Genomic DNA, 18487 nt, shown 5'->3' on the forward strand with positions numbered 1-18487 from the left:
CTCACCACCAAGTGTTACAGTTCCTGCAGGGGGAGGTGTGAAGCACCTCCACCCAGTACAGGCTTTGTTCCTCGTCACAGAGTGACAAAGGCACTCAACCCCATATGGCCAGAAACCCATCTGGATGTGGCAGACTGGCAGAAACTGGTCAGCCTAGCACTAATAGTTTGACTGGTATACAAGGGGCATCTCTAAGATGCCCTCTGTGTGCATTTCTCAATGAATCCGCCACTGGCATCACTGTGGACTTATTGTGCTGGGAAGTTTGATACCAAACTTCCCAGTATTCAGTGTAGCCATTATGGAACTGTGGAGTTCGTGTTTGACAAACTCCCAGACCATATACTCTTTATGGCTACCCTGCACTTTCAATGTCTAAAAATTGGCTTAGACACTGTATGGGTATAGTGCTCATGCACATATGCCCTCACCTGTGGTATAGTGCACCCTGCCTTAGGGCTGTAAGGCCTGCCAGAGGGGTGACTTACCTATGCCACAGGCAGTGTGGGGTTGGCATGGCACTCTGAGGGGAGTGCCATGTCGACTTAGTCTTTTTCTCCCCACCAGCACACAGAAGCTGTAAGGCAGTGTGCATGTGCTGAGTGAAAGGTCCCCAGGGTGGCATAATACATGCTGCAGCCCATAGAGATCTTCCCTGGCCACAGGGCCCTTGGTACCAGGGGTACCAATTACAAGGGACTTATCTGTGTGCCAGGGCTGTGCCCAGCTGGTGCTGAGGCCTGGTTTGCAGGATACCTGCACACTTTCAATCATAACTAGCATCAACAAAAGGCTGGGGGGGGGGGGGTGTGAGGGGGTAACCATGACAAGAGAGGCATTTTCCTACAAGCAGTCAAGGCTTACTGCATGAGCTGGTAATGGGATTCAATTTCAAACATAGAATGAAAAGTATGAAAAGTAATCACACTCGATAAATAATCTCCGGTTGAGTTATATCTTTTAAAATGGCCTGATTTTGTGGAGAGAGATTTAAAATGAAACACCAAAAAACATGCTATGCAACTTTTAGTCCCTGACTAACCAATAAATGTCTTCTGATATCTCCCCAAGAGCACAGTACCTCCATGTGCAGAATGTGTCTCTACATGTGCAAAGTGCCCTGTGAATTGGTAACGGAAAGATAGTCACCCTAGGTAACTTACTACTTTGAAGGTAGAGAGGTCTTTGCATGGGCTCTTTTGGTCTTACTGCAGCTGTTCCCTGGTTGTCTGCCTTGGACTAGGGATTGGAACTTATCTTTCCTTGAAGGACTGCTGCTGCTGAAGGTAGAGCACTGCCATGGGGACTGCAGCTTTTGCTCCTCCTCTTCCCTGCTAGGACCAAAAAGGTGTTCTCTATTGAAAGGAACACTTGGAATGGGAAATCAAAATACAAAGGTTTGAGAAAGCTGCATAGTATTTTTTTTACATCGATTATAATTGTTCCAGCAACATTTGACCTTAAAATATTTTCTGCGTAAAACTTCGAAAAGCGCAACATGTCAGCAAACAACAAGATCAGTTAAGCAATAACATTACAATATCGTAAAAGGTCTGCGATGTGCAACTCACTTTGCTTTCTCTGTGATCAGTGGCAGATTTTCACTAATTAAGCCATGGCTCAGAAGCAGGATAGATTTTGCAGTCATTTCTTTGTTTGCTATCAGTCCAAACATGATGCGACGTAAAGTTTCATGCACCTTACGAGACAGCTTCAGGCTGTTTGTGTTTTCTAGAATCTAGAGATCATGAAAAACAATAATGAGGATGATAATACCAAATTATGAAATTTACCATCTGACCATTTAGCTAGATATTTTTTACTCATTTCAGTTTCTTCATGTCCTTGCTGTATTTAAACACAATAAATTATATTTAAATGGTATATTATGCCACAGACAAAAATGTAGGCGTGTTCCATTTCTTCTGTCACTCTAAACACATTTTCAAATGATACCTATATTACTAACTAATAATATTTCTTCATCGCCATATCATGTAACACCAAGCAATTCCAGATTTTTCAGTATGTTATACGCCTCTCTTTCAATAAATACAGTGCTGTTTTCCAGTAATCCACATTGTAATTGTAGTGTAATAGTTATACAGAGCTTACCACCCCTGACAAGGCATCAAAACGCTTTTCAGCGAGTAGCACGCTACTCCGGAACCCAAAAGGATTAGTGGTGGATTTGCGTAGGGAAATATAAGTATAGTATTAGTTTTAGTATTGGAATAATATGAGTTAATGTGAGTGGTGGACATGTGAGGCTGTTAGTTGGACTGAATAGAATAATGGAGAGATAGAAGAGGGAAGAATCCAGAAAGTTTTAATTGGGAGATTGTTGTAGTAAGGTGAGGTCTGGCATGAGTAAAGTAGAGTTGGGGGATGGAAGGGTCTCTAGACAGGGATTAGGGAGCTCTTGGTAATAAAATGAGATTTGGGATGAGTTAAATGAGAGATACAAGAGGGAAAATTTAGTAGAGCTGTTTGGGAGATCATAGTAGTAAACTGAGTTTGGGGTAAGCCAGGAGGGATAGAGGAGGGAAGAGTGTAGGAGGGATTACTTTGAAGATCATGGTAGTAGAATGAGGTTTGGGATGAGTCAGAGAGTGGAGATAGAGGATATACTGAGAGAGATTTAGGGTGAGACAGAAGTACATTGGAGAGAGTTTTCTTTTATTTTTGACAGTAAGTAGGGCTAAAGTAATAAATATTAGCAACCGGATTACATACAAAGGGAATATATGTATAAAGGAAGATATCTAAAGATAATGTATAAAGCACCGAATTATACAATGTTAAACCTGAAAATAAGGGATCAATCCTGGCATCACCACTCAACCAAACTGTGTGATCCTAAGCAAATATTTGATTTGATTGAGCCTTGCTTTTTTCAGCATCATATCTGAGAGCATCTTTAAATACGCAAATTTAGGATTTGTGCTTTACAAAAGCTTTGTGGTTGTTTTTTTTTTTTTTTTAACATGCCCATCTTTGTGCCCTATCACCACAACTGCTGAACTTACCAGAAGATGACAAAGGAAAAAATACACAGTACCTTGCCAAATGTACAAGTTATATACCTTTGGTAACGAAGTATCTGGTAAAGACATATTCAAGCTGCAGGTTCCTTGCCTCAGAATTTCCCCCAGGCGTCAGACTGGATCAGGAGATTTTTGTTCGAGCAATACCCTTGCATGTTGGTAGCTGGCGTTGGTCGACTCCACAGGCGGCGTCGCTGTGATGACATCGGGAGTAGTACATAGACGCCGCCTCAGTGCAGTGATGTCAGTTTCTTTTAATGACTTTCCACGCCAAAGAGCAGAGCCTCTAAGAACACTGCGATTGGTGCGCCAGAGCTAAGGACCCGAAGGGGGAATCCATGTCCCTAGAAATCAGTTCGCAAACGGGGAGGATGGGTGGGTCAGTAAGAAATCTGCAACTAGAATATGTCTCTACCAGATGTTTTGTTACCGAAGGTAAGTAACTTGTACATCTGATAGAGACTTCTAGTTACAGATTCCTTACCTTAGAATAGACACCCAAGCAATGCCATCCTCGGTGGTGGGCTGTGAACCAAGCTCATACTAGGAAGTCCTGCAGGACCGAACAACCAAAGTAGCCGTCCGTACAGACCTAACTGTCCAGGCAGTAGTGTTTAGCAAATGTGTGCCAGGATGCCCCCCTAGCTGCCTGGCAGATATCCAGGACAGGAACTACGTGTGCCAATGCAGTGGAAGCAGCAGTTGCTCTGGTGGAATGAGCATGCAAGCCCTCAGGGGGTTGCTTCTTGGCCAAAGCATAGCACATCTTGATGCAAAGAAGTACCCATCGAGAGATGGTACGTTTTTGCACCGCCTTCCCTTTTTTCGCACCCACATACCCGACAGAGTTGATCGTCCACCTGGCAACCTTTAGTACGATAAAGATAGAACGAAAATGCTCTTTTTGGGTCCAGACGGTGGAGTATCTCCTCCTCATGGGAAGTATGTGGGGGTGCGTAGAAAGTAGGCAGAGTGATGGACTGGCCTACATGAAAAGGTGTAACCACTTTTGGAAGGAAGGAAGCCTTAGTGCGCAACACCACTTTGTCAGGGTGCACTGACAAGTATGGTGGTTTGGACGAAAGGGCCTGAAGCTCACTTACCCTGCGAGCAGAGGTGATGGCAACAAGAAAGACAGTTTTGAAGGTGAGGAGCCATAAGGGACAATTGTGCATCAGCTCAAAGGGAGTACACATTAAATAAGTAAGGACAAGATTGAGGTCCCACTGAGGCATGATAAATGGAGTGGGAGGAAATAAATGGGTGAGATCTTTTAGGAACCTACTCACAATAGGAGATTTAAAGAGTGAGGGCTAACCAGGTAACCTAAGAAAGGCCGAAATGGCAGATAAATACCCTTTAAGGGTGCACAAAGCAGAGTCCTGGTGGGCCAAAGTAAGAATGAATAAAAGAACCTCAGATAGAGGGGCAGAGAGGGGGATCAACAGTTTTGTTGGTGCACCATGCCACAAATTTTTTTGCCAACGACAGGCATATACAGTTTTGGCCGAGGGATGCCTAGCTGCCAAGATAACATCACAGACTTAGGGTGGAAGATCAAAAGTTGTCAACTGTTGCCGCTCAATCTCCACGCATGAAGACGGAGATTGGACAAGCTCGGGGGGAGAACCGTCCCCTGTTGCTGCGACAGAAGATCCGCCAGAAGAGTCAGTCTGAGTGGAGGATCGATGGCCGTACTCAACAGCTCTGGATACCATACTCTCCGTGCCCAGTCCAGAGCCACCTAGATTACTTGGGCCCAGTCGTTCCTGATCTTCTTGAGAACTCTGGGCATTTGAAGTGGTATAGGCGTAAAGGAGGCTGGAGTTCCACTCAAGATGAAAATCGTCTCCAAGCGAGTGCCGCCTTGGATACTCCAACGCGCAAAACAGCTGACATTGCGTGTTCTCTGCAGTGGCGAACAGATCTAACCAGGGCTCTCCCCACTGCTGAAAGAGACCTTGCACCACCTCCAGATGGAAACACCATTCGTGATCGGCTATGCATCGACAGCTGATTTCGTCCGCTCTGGCGTTGAGAGAACCCGCCAGATGTTGAGCCACCAGGGTAATGCCTTGATGTTCCAGCCATGTCCAGAGACATAGGGCCTCTTGACAAAGGGTCCAGGACCTTACTCCGCCTTGTTTATTGCAGTACCACATGGCGGTAGTATTGTCCGTGAACACTTGCACTACTTTCCCTGAGAGAGTGAAGAAATACTTGATCGCCTGGAGCTCCAGAAGATTGATATGGAGCCCAGACTCTGCTGGAGACCAGAGGTCTCTGATCTCAGCCTCTCCCATGTGGCTGCTCAAACCCAGAAGTGACGCATCTGTCACTATAGATAGATCTGGTTGGGAAAAAGAGAGGGATCTGCTGTGGACCCAATATGGATTTGAAAGCCACTACTGCAGGTCTTTCACAGTCCCTCCGAGATCTGGACAATGTTGGAGAGATTCCCCTGATACTGCACCCACTGGAACTCCAAGTCCCACTGCAGAGCCCGCATATGCCATCTGGCATGTGTCACTAGCAGAATGCAGAAGGCAGTCTCACCGAAACCCAAGACAGAGGCTGAAAGATCAGAATCATAGCCTGAATATCTTGGACTCACTTTTCAGGAGGATAACCCCAAAACTGCACTGTGTCCAGAGCAGCTCCGATGAAAGGAAACGTCTGAGAGGGAGTCATGTGTGACTTTGGCACGTTTATAGTGAACCCCAGCATGTGCAGGAGGTTCACCATAGTCTGAAGGTGGGAGATGACTTTCTGGGGGCAAGTCCGCTATCAGCAGCCAGTTGTTGAGGTAGGGGAAGACTGAGACCCCTAACCTGCACAGATGAGCTTGTTACCTACCACGAATTGTAGTTAATGTAGTTAATGTCTGTGGGCAGGCAGGATGGGGATGTGGAAATAAGCGTCCTGCAACTCCAACTCCAACGCTACCATTCAGTCTCCTGGGTCTAAGGCAGACAGAACCTGAGCCAGGGTGAGCATTTTGAATTTCTTCTTCTTGAGGAAGTAGTTTAGGTCCCAAAGGTCTATGATAGGACGTGAGCCCGTGTCCTTTTTCGGCACCAAAAAGTAGTGGGAATAACAACCACAACCTACTTCGGGCACAGGGACCTTCTCTATAGCTCTCTTGGCCAAGACAGCCACGACTTCCTGGCGAAGAAGTGCCAAATGATCCTCTGGGAGTTGGCTGAGTGATGGAGGAATGGCTGGTGCGGCAAATTCGAAAGGTAGGGAGTAGCCCTTTCGAATGATCTGCAAAACCGACCTGTCCGGAGGGATGGATTCCCAGTGGGGGAGGTGATGGTGAATCCTGCCGCCAACTGGATGGGAGTGAGGGGATGGACTAGGAGGGTTTGGAGGCTTCAGCGGGGGCAGAGGTTGACTGGGTAGACCTCTGGTTCCCTGTCCCACGACCACGTGGAGTTCCACATCCCCGGCCGCGCAGTGGCTGAACAGCATGGGTGGCACAGCGACTGGGCGGGGGACGCGACAGGGAGTCCCTCCGGTAGCCACAGAAGGGGCAAAAAGCAGACTGCGGGGCGAGGGGCAGAGGAAAGACCAAGGGACTGAAAGAGTGGGTATAGCGGCCTAAAAGGCAAGTGGAGTTCACAGACCGCAGCACAAGACTGGAGGAAGAAATCAATTTCTTCCCAAATTGTTCCAGCATTTTTTATTCCCTTTCCGGGGGTGCAGAAGGGACTGCGCCTGAAGAAGGGGAAGCTTGGATGACCAGACTCTCGGGCGTGGGGCGCTGGAACAGGAATTTAGGGTCATTCAGAGTGGGCCGATGGCGGCGTGCGATAGTCCTATTCACAGGAGCCCCTGTGTTGGGTTTGGACCAAGTACCAAAAAAGGACATTGGTGAGGACTTCATTGAACAGTCTAAAGGGGCTCAGATGTGGAAGCCCCTAGCTGAAGCACCTTTGTCAGGAGGTTGGACCTGTCCTCTACAGTAGGACGCTCAAGGCCAAGGACCTCGGCCGCCCTACTGACCACCATACCATAAGTCGTTCCCTCCGCCGTAGCCACGGTAAGAGGAGACAGCATGCCAGCGTCTGGAGAAGTGTCCAGTCCACTGGTGTTGCCCAATTGCTGTGCCCAGTTCACAGCACAGGAGACTCACTGAATGACACTTCAGTTGAAGCATTTAAACTATCGGAATCAACCGTCACGGGACGGTTGTCTTTTAACAAAAAGCAGGGGAACTGCTTTTCGTAAATCAAACAAAAACTGGAGAGGGCCCTTTGCAGAGTACATGGAAGGATCCCCCTCCTCACAAGCCCATCACGGACCTGTTTTGCTGAGGGTGCCCCTTGGAGTTCAGGTGCTGCAGGGGCTTTTGTTATGCAACTGGTCGTGCCCCTCTGATCACGCCTACTTCAATCTCTGAATGTATACCACCCCCTCTATAATCCACAACTAAAGATGGCATCAGGAAAGTGTCATGTTTAACCACTATGACACAGAATAAATGTATCTGAATGCAGCAATTTAATCTGAAGTACTAATGTGACAAGCTTCCGTGTGTTAAAAAAAATAAACTATTGAATTTTGAAATAGTTTTACATGTGGGCTGCATGACTTGAATAGCAAATACTTTCTTGGCTTGTGCTTTTTCAAGGGTCTAGAATTCCTTAGAGAGAGAGACATATTTTTAGGCAATGCATCCATTTTCCAAATCTGTTTACTCAGCCTACCAATCTTCTGTTGCTTAACAGTTCCCTAATATTAAAATATAAACATTTTGGTAAACAAATTGTGCGTAGGTGTGGATGGTGGTGTGGGTGTTAGTGAATAGTTAGGTCAGATTTTCCACAGGAAGAGTGTTTTTTTTTCTAATAACTTTGGCACCGTTTGACAAATCTTCACAAAACTTGTACAAAAAAAGAAGCCCATTTGCTTTGGTTTCTTCCTGGAAAGGTTTAGGGTGATCTCTTAAGAGGGAGATGTGTGTTTTGTGGGATGGGGGCATAATTCATTTTACCCATGCAATTTTCCAGAGGAAATGTAAACAGTGTTTTAGAAAACAAAAAATGCTAAACAGAATGACATTAAATTTACTTAGTCCTAAAAATGAATAGATGAAAAAAATATATATAAGGGGAAACGGTGAGCACACCCCAACCCCAAAGGGCCTTTTTTTTGGAGGGCCAATAGATGCAACCTGCTACCAGGTCGCTCTTTGTTATATAAAACAAGTATTTGCAAAACCAAAAGGTCACAGATCTAACAAATCACAAGAGCACAACCACACCTAAAACGTGCTGTATGTATATTACATATGTTACCTAGTGGTGGTCGCCATTAGGTAGTTATAGTTAGGACCTACTTTCTATAGAAAAAGCCTTTTTTGTTTTGCTAATAACTTTGGCACCGTTTGATGAATCTTCACAAAATATTCCAAGAAAATTTCTGATTTAGGAACAGTGCACTTTCTATATGGCCACTCCTTCAAAATACAATTTCCCAGCTAAGTTTATTTATCATGCTTGCGGTCTTCGCAGCGTTTACTTTAACCATGTTGATAGTGAATGCTGTGGTACACAAAAGATGCTACATCTTCCTGACCTGAAGTTTTTTTTAATGTTAATCTGTGGCACTTAACTCCTGAAAAAAACCTATACAGGTAGCAAGCTATACAGCGTACAAACAAAGCAGTAAATCCCAACATAGTCTTGTAGGAAGCAGGGTTCTGTTTGCAGTGCCCCAATCCCACGTTTTGTCTGGTTTTTGATGCAACTTTGACTGAAGTGCACTGGGTTCCTGCTAACCAGGTCCCCAGTGCTCCTTCCCCAAACCAAGACACCTGGCTAGTTGATTCCCAAAGTGGCAAGGCCCTTTAGCACCCTTGTAAGTCCCTAGTAAATGGTACCTCTGGTACCTAGGGCATAGGTACTAAAGAGCTGTGGCATAACTCTCAGGGACCCAGCACCAACCTCATGCAGACTGCCATTGCAAGCTGCGCAACAAGGTGCTCCTAAAAGTCAAAACTCAACATGGCACACATCCTGCACCCTATGTCCCCTAAAACACTGCAAATAAAATGTGTAAGTCACTCCTACAGCAGGCCTTACAGTCCTAAGGCAATGTCATTATATTACATGTGGAGGCATCTCTGCAAGCCTCACTTATTGTTTGTGTGTGTACAACAAATGCTTAACACTACCCTCTGATAAGCCTAACTGCTCGACCACACTACCACAAATAGAGCATTAGTATGATCTATTATTGCCTCTGCCAAGCCTTCTGGGGCACACATGGACTGTGCACACTATATCTCATATTGATATAGTATATACAGAGCCAGCTTCCTACAGTGTTACACCCTCTTCCCGGACAGGGTTTTGTTCTGACAGCAGAAGGCTCTCACCCTAGGGGGACAGAGCAGTGTCTTGAGTGGCAAGATGGCAGCACACCCGAGGCTGCTAGAGTTTCAGGGGGCACCTTTAAGATGCCTCCTCTGTGCATGCATTGGTAAATCCAACATTGGCATCAGCGTGGGTTCACCAATTTAAGATGCTTGATATCAAACATCCCTATTGAAAAGAAATGGCTCCCTGTTGCAGTTACCCCCCACTTTTTGCCTGATACTGATGCTGACTTGACTGAGAAGAGTGCTGGGACCCTGCTAACCAGGCCCCAGCACCAGTGTTCTTTCACCTAAAATGTACAGTTGTTTCCACAATTGGCACAATCCTGGCACCCAGGTAAGTCCCTTGTAACTGGTACCCCTGGTACCAAAGGCCCTGATGCCAGGGAAGGTCTCTAAGGGCTGCAGCATGTCTTATGCCACCCTAGGGACCCCTCACTCAGCACAGACACACTGCTTGCCAGCTTGTGTGTGCTGGTGAGGACAAAACGAGTAAGTCGACATGGCACTCCCCTCAAGGTGCCATGCCAACCTCACACTGCCTGTGGCATAGGTAAGTCACCCCTCTAGCAGGCCTTACAGCCCTAAGGCAGGGTGCACTATACCACAGGTGAGGGCATAGGTGCATGAGCACTATGCCCCTACAGTGTCTAAGCAAAACCTTAGACATTGTAAGTGCAGGGTAGCCATAAGAATATATGGTCTGGGAGTCTGTCAAAAACGAACTCCACAGCTCCATAATGGCTACACTGAATACTGGGAAGTTTAGTATCAAACTTCTCAGAATAATAAACCCACACTGATGCCAGTGTTGGATTTATTAAAAAATGCACACAGAGGGCATCTTAGAGATGCCCCCTGTATTTTACCCAATTGTTCAGTGTAGGCTGACTTGTTCCAGCAGCCTGCCACAACCGAGACATGTTGCTGGCCCCATGGGGAGAGTGCCTTTGTCACTCTGAGGCCAGTAACAAAGCCTGCACTGGGTGGAGATGCTATCACCTCCCCCAGGCAGGAGCTGTAACACCTGGCGGTGAGCCTCAAAGGCTTACCCCCTTTGTTCCAGCACCGCAGGGCACTCCAGCTAGTGGAGTTGCCCGCCCCCTCCGGCCACGGCCCCACTTTTGGCGGCAAGGCCGGAGGAGATAATGAGAATAACAAGGAGGAGTCACTGGCCAGTCAGGACAGCCCCTAAGGTGTCCTGAGCTGAAGTGACTCTAACTTTTAGAAATCCTCCATCTTGCTGATGGAGGATTCCCCCAATAGGGATAGGAATGTGACCCCCTCCCCTTGGGAGGAGGCACAAAGAGGGTGTACCCACCCTCAGGGCTACTAGTCATTGGCTACTAACCCCCCAGACCTAAACACGCCCTTAAATTTAGTATTTAAGGGCTTCCCTGAACCTAAAGAATTAGATTCCTGAAACTACAAGAAGAAGAAGACTGCTGAGCTGAAAAACCCCTGCAGAGGAAGAACAGAAGACACCAACTGCTTTGGCCCCAGACTTACCGGCCTGTCTCCTGCCTTCCAAAGAAACCTGCTCCAGCGACGCTTTCCAAGGGACCAGCGACCTCTGAATCCTCTGAGGACTGCCCTGCTTCAAGAAAGACAAGAAACTCCAGAGGACAGCGGCACTGCTCCAAAAGAACTGCAACTTTGTTACAGAGGAGCAGATTTAAAGACCCCTGCAACTCCCCGCAAGAAGCGTGAGACTTGCAACACTGCACCCGGCGACCCCGACTCGACTGGTGGAGAACCAACACCTCAGGGAGGACCCTCCGGCGACTCCAAGACCGTGAGTAACCAAAGTTGTCCCCCCTGAGCCCCCACAGCGACGCCTGCAGAGGGAATCCCGAGGCTCCCCCTGACCGCGACTGCCTGAACCTAAAATCCCGACGGCTGGAAAAGACCCTGCACCCGCAGCCCCCAGCACCTGAAGGAACGGAACTTCAGTGCAGGAGTGACCCCCAGGAGGCCCTCTCCCGTGCCCAGGTGGTGGCTACCCCGAGGATCCCCCCCCTTGCCTGCCTGCACCGCTGAAGAGATCCCTTGGTCTCTCATTGAACATCATTGAAAACCTGACGCGTGTTTGCACACTGCACCCGGCCGCCCCCGCGCTGCTGAGGGTGTACTTTTTGTGCTAACTTGTGTCCCCCCCGGTGCCCTACAAAACCCCCCTGGTCTGCCCTCCGAAGACGCGGGTACCTACCTGCTGGCAGACCGGAACTGGGGCACCCCCTTCTCTCCATTGAAGCCTATGTGTTTTGGGCACCTCTTTGACCTCTGCACCTGACCGGCCCTGAGCTGCTGGTGTGGTAACTTTGGGGTTGCTCTGAACCCCCAACGGTGGGCTACCTTGGACCCAAACCTGAGACTTGTAAGTGATTTACTTACCTGCTAAAAATAACAATACTTTACCTCCCCCAGGAACTGTGAAAATTGCACTGTGTCCACTTTTAAAACAGCTTATTGTGTTTTATGTAAAAAGTATATATGCTACTGTGATTATTCAAAGTTCCTAAAGTACTTACCTGCAATACCTTTCAAATGAGATATTACATGTAGAATTTGAACCTGTGGTTCTTAAAATAAACTAAGAAAATATATTTTTCTATAACAAAACCTATTGGCTGGATTTGTCTCTGAGTGTGTGTTCCTCATTTATTGCCTGTGTGTATGTACAACAAATGCTTAACACTACTCCTTTGATAAGCCTACTGATCGACCACACTACCACAAAATAGAGCATTAGTATTATCTCTTTTTGCCACTATCTTACCTCTAAGGGGAACCCTCGGACTCTGTGCATACTATTCCTTACTTTGAAATAGTGCATACAGAGCCAACTTCCTACACCTATCTTCAGTGAAGCCATCATGTAGCGGGGGAACTCATGAGTGTCTAGCTGAAGCATTCACAGTGGCTTCTCTGTCCAATTACTATGTCAGAGAATTGACAAAGACATAGCAGGGGCATACAGAGGGTGCTAAAGGATTTGCCAATTGGGGGAAACAAGTGTGCAGGTTAGGGAAAGAGATCTGGCACTGAGGATCTGGTTAGCAAGAACCCAGTGCACTTTCAGTCAAATCACGTCAGATACCAGGCGAAAATAGTGTGAGTGTGTGTGTGTGTGTGTGAGAGTGTGTGAGTGTGTGTGTGTGTGAGAGTGTGTGTGTGTGTGTGTGTGTGTGTGTGTGTGTGTGTGTGTGTGTGTGAGAGTGTGAGTGTGTGTGTGTGTGAGTGGGTGTGTGTGTGTGTGTGTGAGTGGGTGTGTGTGTGTGTGTGTGTGTGTGTGTGAGTGAGTGGGTGTGTGTGTGAGTGGGTGTGTGTGAGTGGGTGTGTGTGTGAGTGGGTGTGTGTGGGAGTGTGTGTGTGGGAGTGTGTGTGTGTGTGTGGGAGTGTGTGTGTGGGAGTGTGTGTGTGGGAGTGTGTGTGTGTGGGAGTGTGTGGGAGTGTGGGAGAGTGTGTGTGTGTGTGGGAGAGTGTGTGTGTGTGTGGGAGTGTGTGTGTGTGTGGGAGTGTGTGTGTGTGTGTCTCTCTCTCCCCATCCGGTGGGTGGGAGGGGGGCTTTAATCATGTCAAAAAGAGGCACTTTCCTACACTCCCAAAGTGACCTGTTGGTGCTGCTTTGGACTACGTCCCATACTTACCTTAACTCCAAAAGAACAGTCCTGTAGGTAGTTGTTAAGTGCCCGAATGCAAGATATTCATCTTTTTTCACAGGATAACACATTAAGGGACCCAATGTTGAAAGTACCTCTGCCCCCGGACGCCTCAGTGACTCATAAGTGACCTGTTGGTGCTGCCTTGGACCTTGCCTCATACTTCTAACTTCAGAAGATGGGTCCTGTAAGACTCCGTTAAGTACCCATATGCAGCATATTTGTTTACCGCTCCGAAAATTGCACTGTCAACTTTTGAAAACAGTAAAAATTCATAACTCGACAAGTACTCTCCCGATTTTGCTAAAGGTACGTGCTTGTTTTACAAATGCTAAGTTCTGCTTGGAAAGACAACAGTCAGAAACAACCAACACCCATTGGAAATTTATTTAGCAGTTCCTAATAATTTTACTACACAAAAGGTGGAATCAACTTGCTTCACAAAGAACACAGAAAATGCTTGTTGAGAGAGGGAGTTTCAAACATATATGCAGAAAAGTAGCCTCTTTTTAGCATGGTTACCCCCACTTTTTGCCTGTTTGGCAGTGTATTTGACTGTGTTAACTGGGATCCTGCTAACCAGGTCACTACCTATGTCCAGCTACATAATGGTATCTGCGAACCTAGGCATGTTTGGTATGAAACATGTCAGAATAATACCCCAATACTGTTGCCAGTATTGGAAGTATGATTCCATGCACTCTGGGTGCTCCTTAGAGGACCCCCAGCATTACTCCTACCAACCATCTGGAGTTTTCCGGGCAGCCCAAGCTGCTGCCACCCCTCAGACAGGTTTCTGCCCTCCTGCTGCTTGAACAGCTTTAGCCCAGGAAGGCAGAACAAAGAATTTCCCATGGGATAGGGGGTAACACCCTCTCCCTTTGGAAATAGGTGTTACATGGCTTGGGGGAGGGGGGGCAGCCTCCACAAGCCACTGGTATGCTTTGAAGGGCACATTTGATGCCCTCTGTGCATAAACCAGTCTACACTGGTTCAGGGACCCCCAGTCCCTGCTCTGGCATGAAACTGGACAATGGAAAGGGGTGTGACGACTCCCCTCTCCATCACCACCCCAGGGGTGGTGCCCAGAGTTCTTCCAGAGGGTTCCTGGGTTCTGCCATCTTGAATCCAAGGTGGGCAGGGACCTCTGGGAGCATCTGAGTGGCCAGGTCAGGCAGGTGACATCAGAGCCCCTTACTGATAGGTGGTCACCTAGCTCAGTGATCAATCCCCCTTTCAGGGCTATTTAGGGTCTCTTTCTTGGGTGGGTCCTCAGATTTGCCTTGCAAGATTCCAGCCCAGCAGGACTCCTCTGCAACCTCTAATTCGACTTCTAGCCACTGGAACCGTGACTGGACCCTCCAGGAACCAACAATCTGCATCCACGATGAAGACTCTGTTTGCAACATTGTTTCCATTGCTCCTTCCACAACATTTCCCCAGCTGTGCATCCTTTGAGGGTGGCAAGTCTTCAGTCTGCACGAGAAGGAAGAAGGAATCTCTCTTGGAGTGAAGGATTCACTCCCCTGCATCCACAGACACTAACTGCAACGACGCCCGGCTGCGTGGATCTCCTCTCATCCTGAGCTGCATGGATCCTGCATCACAGGTGGTGGTCAAGAGTAGTCCTATTGGTCCACTATGCCAGCTGTCCAACTTTGGTCCCATGCAGGATAGAACCTCTGTGCACCACATCCCTTGCAGCTACCAAGGCTTGTTGGCATCTCCTCCAAGGGATCTTCAGGCTCCGTGTAGCCACAGCCACCTGCACTCCTTCCTGCAATGCACAGCTCTCTGTATGCTTCTCCTGCTTCTCTATTGTGCTGCGTGGCACAATTGTCCTGGTTCCTCGTCCAGTGGGTCTCCTGTGGGGGCTGCCACCTCGTCTTTGGACACTACCTTGCTGAGGGTCCCCCTTGGGCTCCCTCCATGGGCCGAGCCCCCCTGGACCTTGTAGGTCCCTGGCAGCTCCACTTTGCTCCATCGCGACTTCTGACTTTGTCAAGGCTTGTTGGTGGCTTTTCTACACCACTGACCGACTGCAATCATCCATCCGGTGTGGGACGTCGACTGCATCCTCCAGGAACTCTTCACCTGTTCCAGGGCTGCATTCCTGACAGTGTTCGTCCTACCGTCGACCAACTCCTGCAACCACAGCTGGGTGGGTAGTAGCTCCTGCTCCCCCTGGACTTGGTCCCTTCTTACACAGGTCTTTCTCTTCAGGAATCCACTGCTAGTTTCTTGCAGTCTTGTCTGGGTGTTGCATTTTCTTCTTTTCCTTCCTTTTTGGCGGTTTGGGGAAACCAGCAATTTACTCCTTTCTTCCTGGTTGCTAGGGGGCACAGAGGTACTTACCGTTGGGGTTACCTATTATCTCCAGCTACCCTCTATGCATTCCACTTACCTAGGTGGGGGTCCTGTGTTCGCATTCCATTTGTTTAGTACATGGTTTGGGCTCCCCCTAGGGTCACTATTGTCTATTGCAATTTGCACTGCTTTATAACACTTTCTATGCCTATTGCTGATTACTAGTATACATATCTAGTGTGTTACTTACCTTCTATTGAAGGATTGCCTCTAGCACTTTTTGGTAATTGTGTAACTGTAAGGAAATGCCTCCTTGGCATGGTTACCCCCTGACCTTTTGCCTTTGCTGATGCCAAGTTATGATTTGAAAGTGTGCTGAGGCCTGCTAACCAGGCCCCAGCACCAGTGTTCTTTCCCTAAAACTGTACCTTTGTTTCCACAATTGGCACACCCTGGCATCCAGGTAAGTCCCTTGTAACTGGTACCCCTGGTACCAAGGGCCCTGATGCCAGGGAAGGTCTCTAAGGCCACCCTGGGGACCCCTCACTCAGCACAGACACACTGCTTGCCAGCTTGTGTGTGCTGGTGGGGAGAAAATGACTAAGTCGACATGGCACTCCCCTCAGGGTGCCATGCCAACCTCACACTGCCTATGGCATAGATAAGTCACCCCACTAGCAGGCCTTACAGCCCTAAGGCAGGGTGCACTATACCTTAGGTGAGGGCATAGGTGCATGAGCACTATGCCCCTACAGTGTCTAAGCAAAACCTTAGACATTGTAAGTGCAGGGTAGCCATAAGAGTATATGGTCTGGGAGTCTATCATACACGAACTCCACAGCACCATAATGGCTACACTGAAAACCGGGAAGTTTGGTATCAAACTTCTCAGCACAATAAATGCACTGATGCCAGTGTACATTTTATTGTGAAATACACCCCAGAGGGCATCTTAGAGATGCCCCCTGAAAACATACCCGACTTCCAGTGTGGGCTAGTTTTGCCAGACTGCCACACACCAGACATATTGCTGGCCACATGGGGAGAGTGCTTTTATCACTCTTCGGCTAGTAACAAAGCCTGTACTGGGTGGAGGTGCTTCTCACCTCCCCCTGCAGGAACTGTAACACCTGGTGGTGAGCCTCAAAGGCTCAGCCCCTTTGTTACAGCGCCACAGGGCATTCCAGCTAGTGGAAATGCCCGCCTCCTCCGGCCACGGCCCCACTTTTGGCGGCAAGGCCGGAGGAGATAATGAGAAAAACAAGGAGTCACTGGCCAGTCAGGGCAACCCCTAAGGTGTCCTGAGCTGAGGTGACTCTGACTTTTAGAAATCCTCCATCTTGCAGATGGAGGATTCCCCCAATAGGATTAGGGATGTGCTCCCCTCCCCTCAGGGAGGAGGCACAAAGAGGGTGTAGCCACCCTCAGGGCTAGTAGCCATTGGCTACTAACCCCCCAGACCTAAACACACCCCTAAATTGAGTATTTAGGGGCCCCCAGAACCAAGTAAGATAGATTCCTGCAACCTGAAGACGAAGAAGGACTGCTGACCTGAAAGCCCTGCAGAGAAGACGGAGACACCAACTGCTTTGGCCCCAGCCCTACCGACCTGTCTCCCCACTTCAAGAAAAACTGCAACAGCGACGCGCTCCCCAGGGTCTAGCGACCTCTGAAGCCTCAGAGGACTACCCTGCATCTAAAAGGACCAAGAACTCCCGAGGACAGCGGCTCTGCTCCAAAGAAGTAACAACTTTGCAACAAAGAAACAACTTTTAAAGGACTGCACATTTCCCGCCGGAAGCGTGAGACTTTCCACCCGGCACCCGACGCCCCCGGCTCGACCTGCGGAGAACCAACACTACAGGGAGGACTCCCCGGCGACTGCGACCCTGTGAGTAGCCATAGTTGACCCCCCTGAGTCCCCCCAGCGACGCCTGCAGAGGAAATCCAGAGGCTCCCCCTGACTGCGACTGCCTGCTTCTAAGAACCCGACGCCTGGTAAAGACACTGCACCCGCAGCCCCCAGGACCTGAAGGATCCGACCTCCAGTGCAGAAACGACCCCCAGGTGGCCCTCTCCCTTGCCCAGGTGGTGGCTACCCTGAGGAGCACTCCCCTTGCCTGCCACTTTGCTGAAGAGACCCCTGGGTCTCCCATTAAACTCCATTGCAAACCTGACGCCTGTTTGCACTCTGCACCCGGCCGCCCCCGTGCCGCTGAGGGTGTACCTTTTGTGCTAACTTGTGTCCCCCCCGGTGCCCTACAAAACCCCCCTGGTCTGCCCTCTGAAGTCGCGGGTACCTACCTGCTGGCAGACTGGAACCGGGGCACCCCCTTCTCCATTGAAGCCTATGTGTTTTGGGCACCACTTTGACCTCTGCACCTGACCGGCCCTGAGCTGCTGGTGTGGTAACTTTGGGGTTGCCCTGAACCCCCAACGGTGGGCTACCTTGGACCCAACTTTGAACCCTGTAGGTGGTTTACCTGCAAAACTAACAAATACTTACCTCCCCCAGGAACTGTTGAAATTTGCACTGTGTCTAGTTTTAAAATAGCTTATTGCCATGTTTGCCAAAACTGTACATGCTATTTTGCTGATTCAAAGTTCCTATGATACCTAAGTGAAGTACCTTTCATTTGAAGTATTGATTGTAAATCTTGAACCTGTGGTTCTTAAAATAAACTAAGAAAATATTTTTTTCTGTATAAAAACCTATTGGCCTGGAATTGTCTTTGAGTGTGTGTTCCTCATTTATTGCCTGTGTGTGTACAACAAATGCTTAACACTACCCTCTGATAAGCCTACTGATCGACCACACTACCACAAAATAGAGCATTAGAATTATCTCTTTTTGCCACTATCTTACCTCTAAGGTGAACCCTTGGACTCAGTGCATGCTATTTCTTACTTTGAAATAGTACATACAGAGCCAACTTCCTACAGTAACTAAAAATAAAGTACCTTTATTTTTGTAACACTGAGTGTTTTCTTTCATGTGTCTGAGTGTTGCGTGACTACAATGGTATTGCATGAGCTTTGCATGTCTCCTAGAAAAGCCTTAGCTGCTTATCCACAGCTACCTCTAG

At 48.2% G+C, this 18487-nt stretch overlaps 1 protein-coding gene across 1 annotated transcript in view; it reads right to left on the reverse strand.

Annotated features, from left to right (window-relative positions):
- Nucleotides 1-18487, reverse strand: part of UTP20 (UTP20 small subunit processome component) — a 966235-nt gene that overhangs the window by 263659 nt on the left and 684089 nt on the right. The window contains exon 46 of the mRNA XM_069229033.1: nucleotides 1572-1738. Within this exon, the coding sequence (XP_069085134.1) occupies nucleotides 1572-1738 (167 nt within the window). The remainder of the gene's footprint in view (nucleotides 1-1571; nucleotides 1739-18487) is intronic.

The sequence above is a fragment of the Pleurodeles waltl genome, chromosome 4_1, assembly GCF_031143425.1.
Source record: "Pleurodeles waltl isolate 20211129_DDA chromosome 4_1, aPleWal1.hap1.20221129, whole genome shotgun sequence".
NCBI classification, from domain to species: Eukaryota; Metazoa; Chordata; class Amphibia; order Caudata; family Salamandridae; genus Pleurodeles; species Pleurodeles waltl.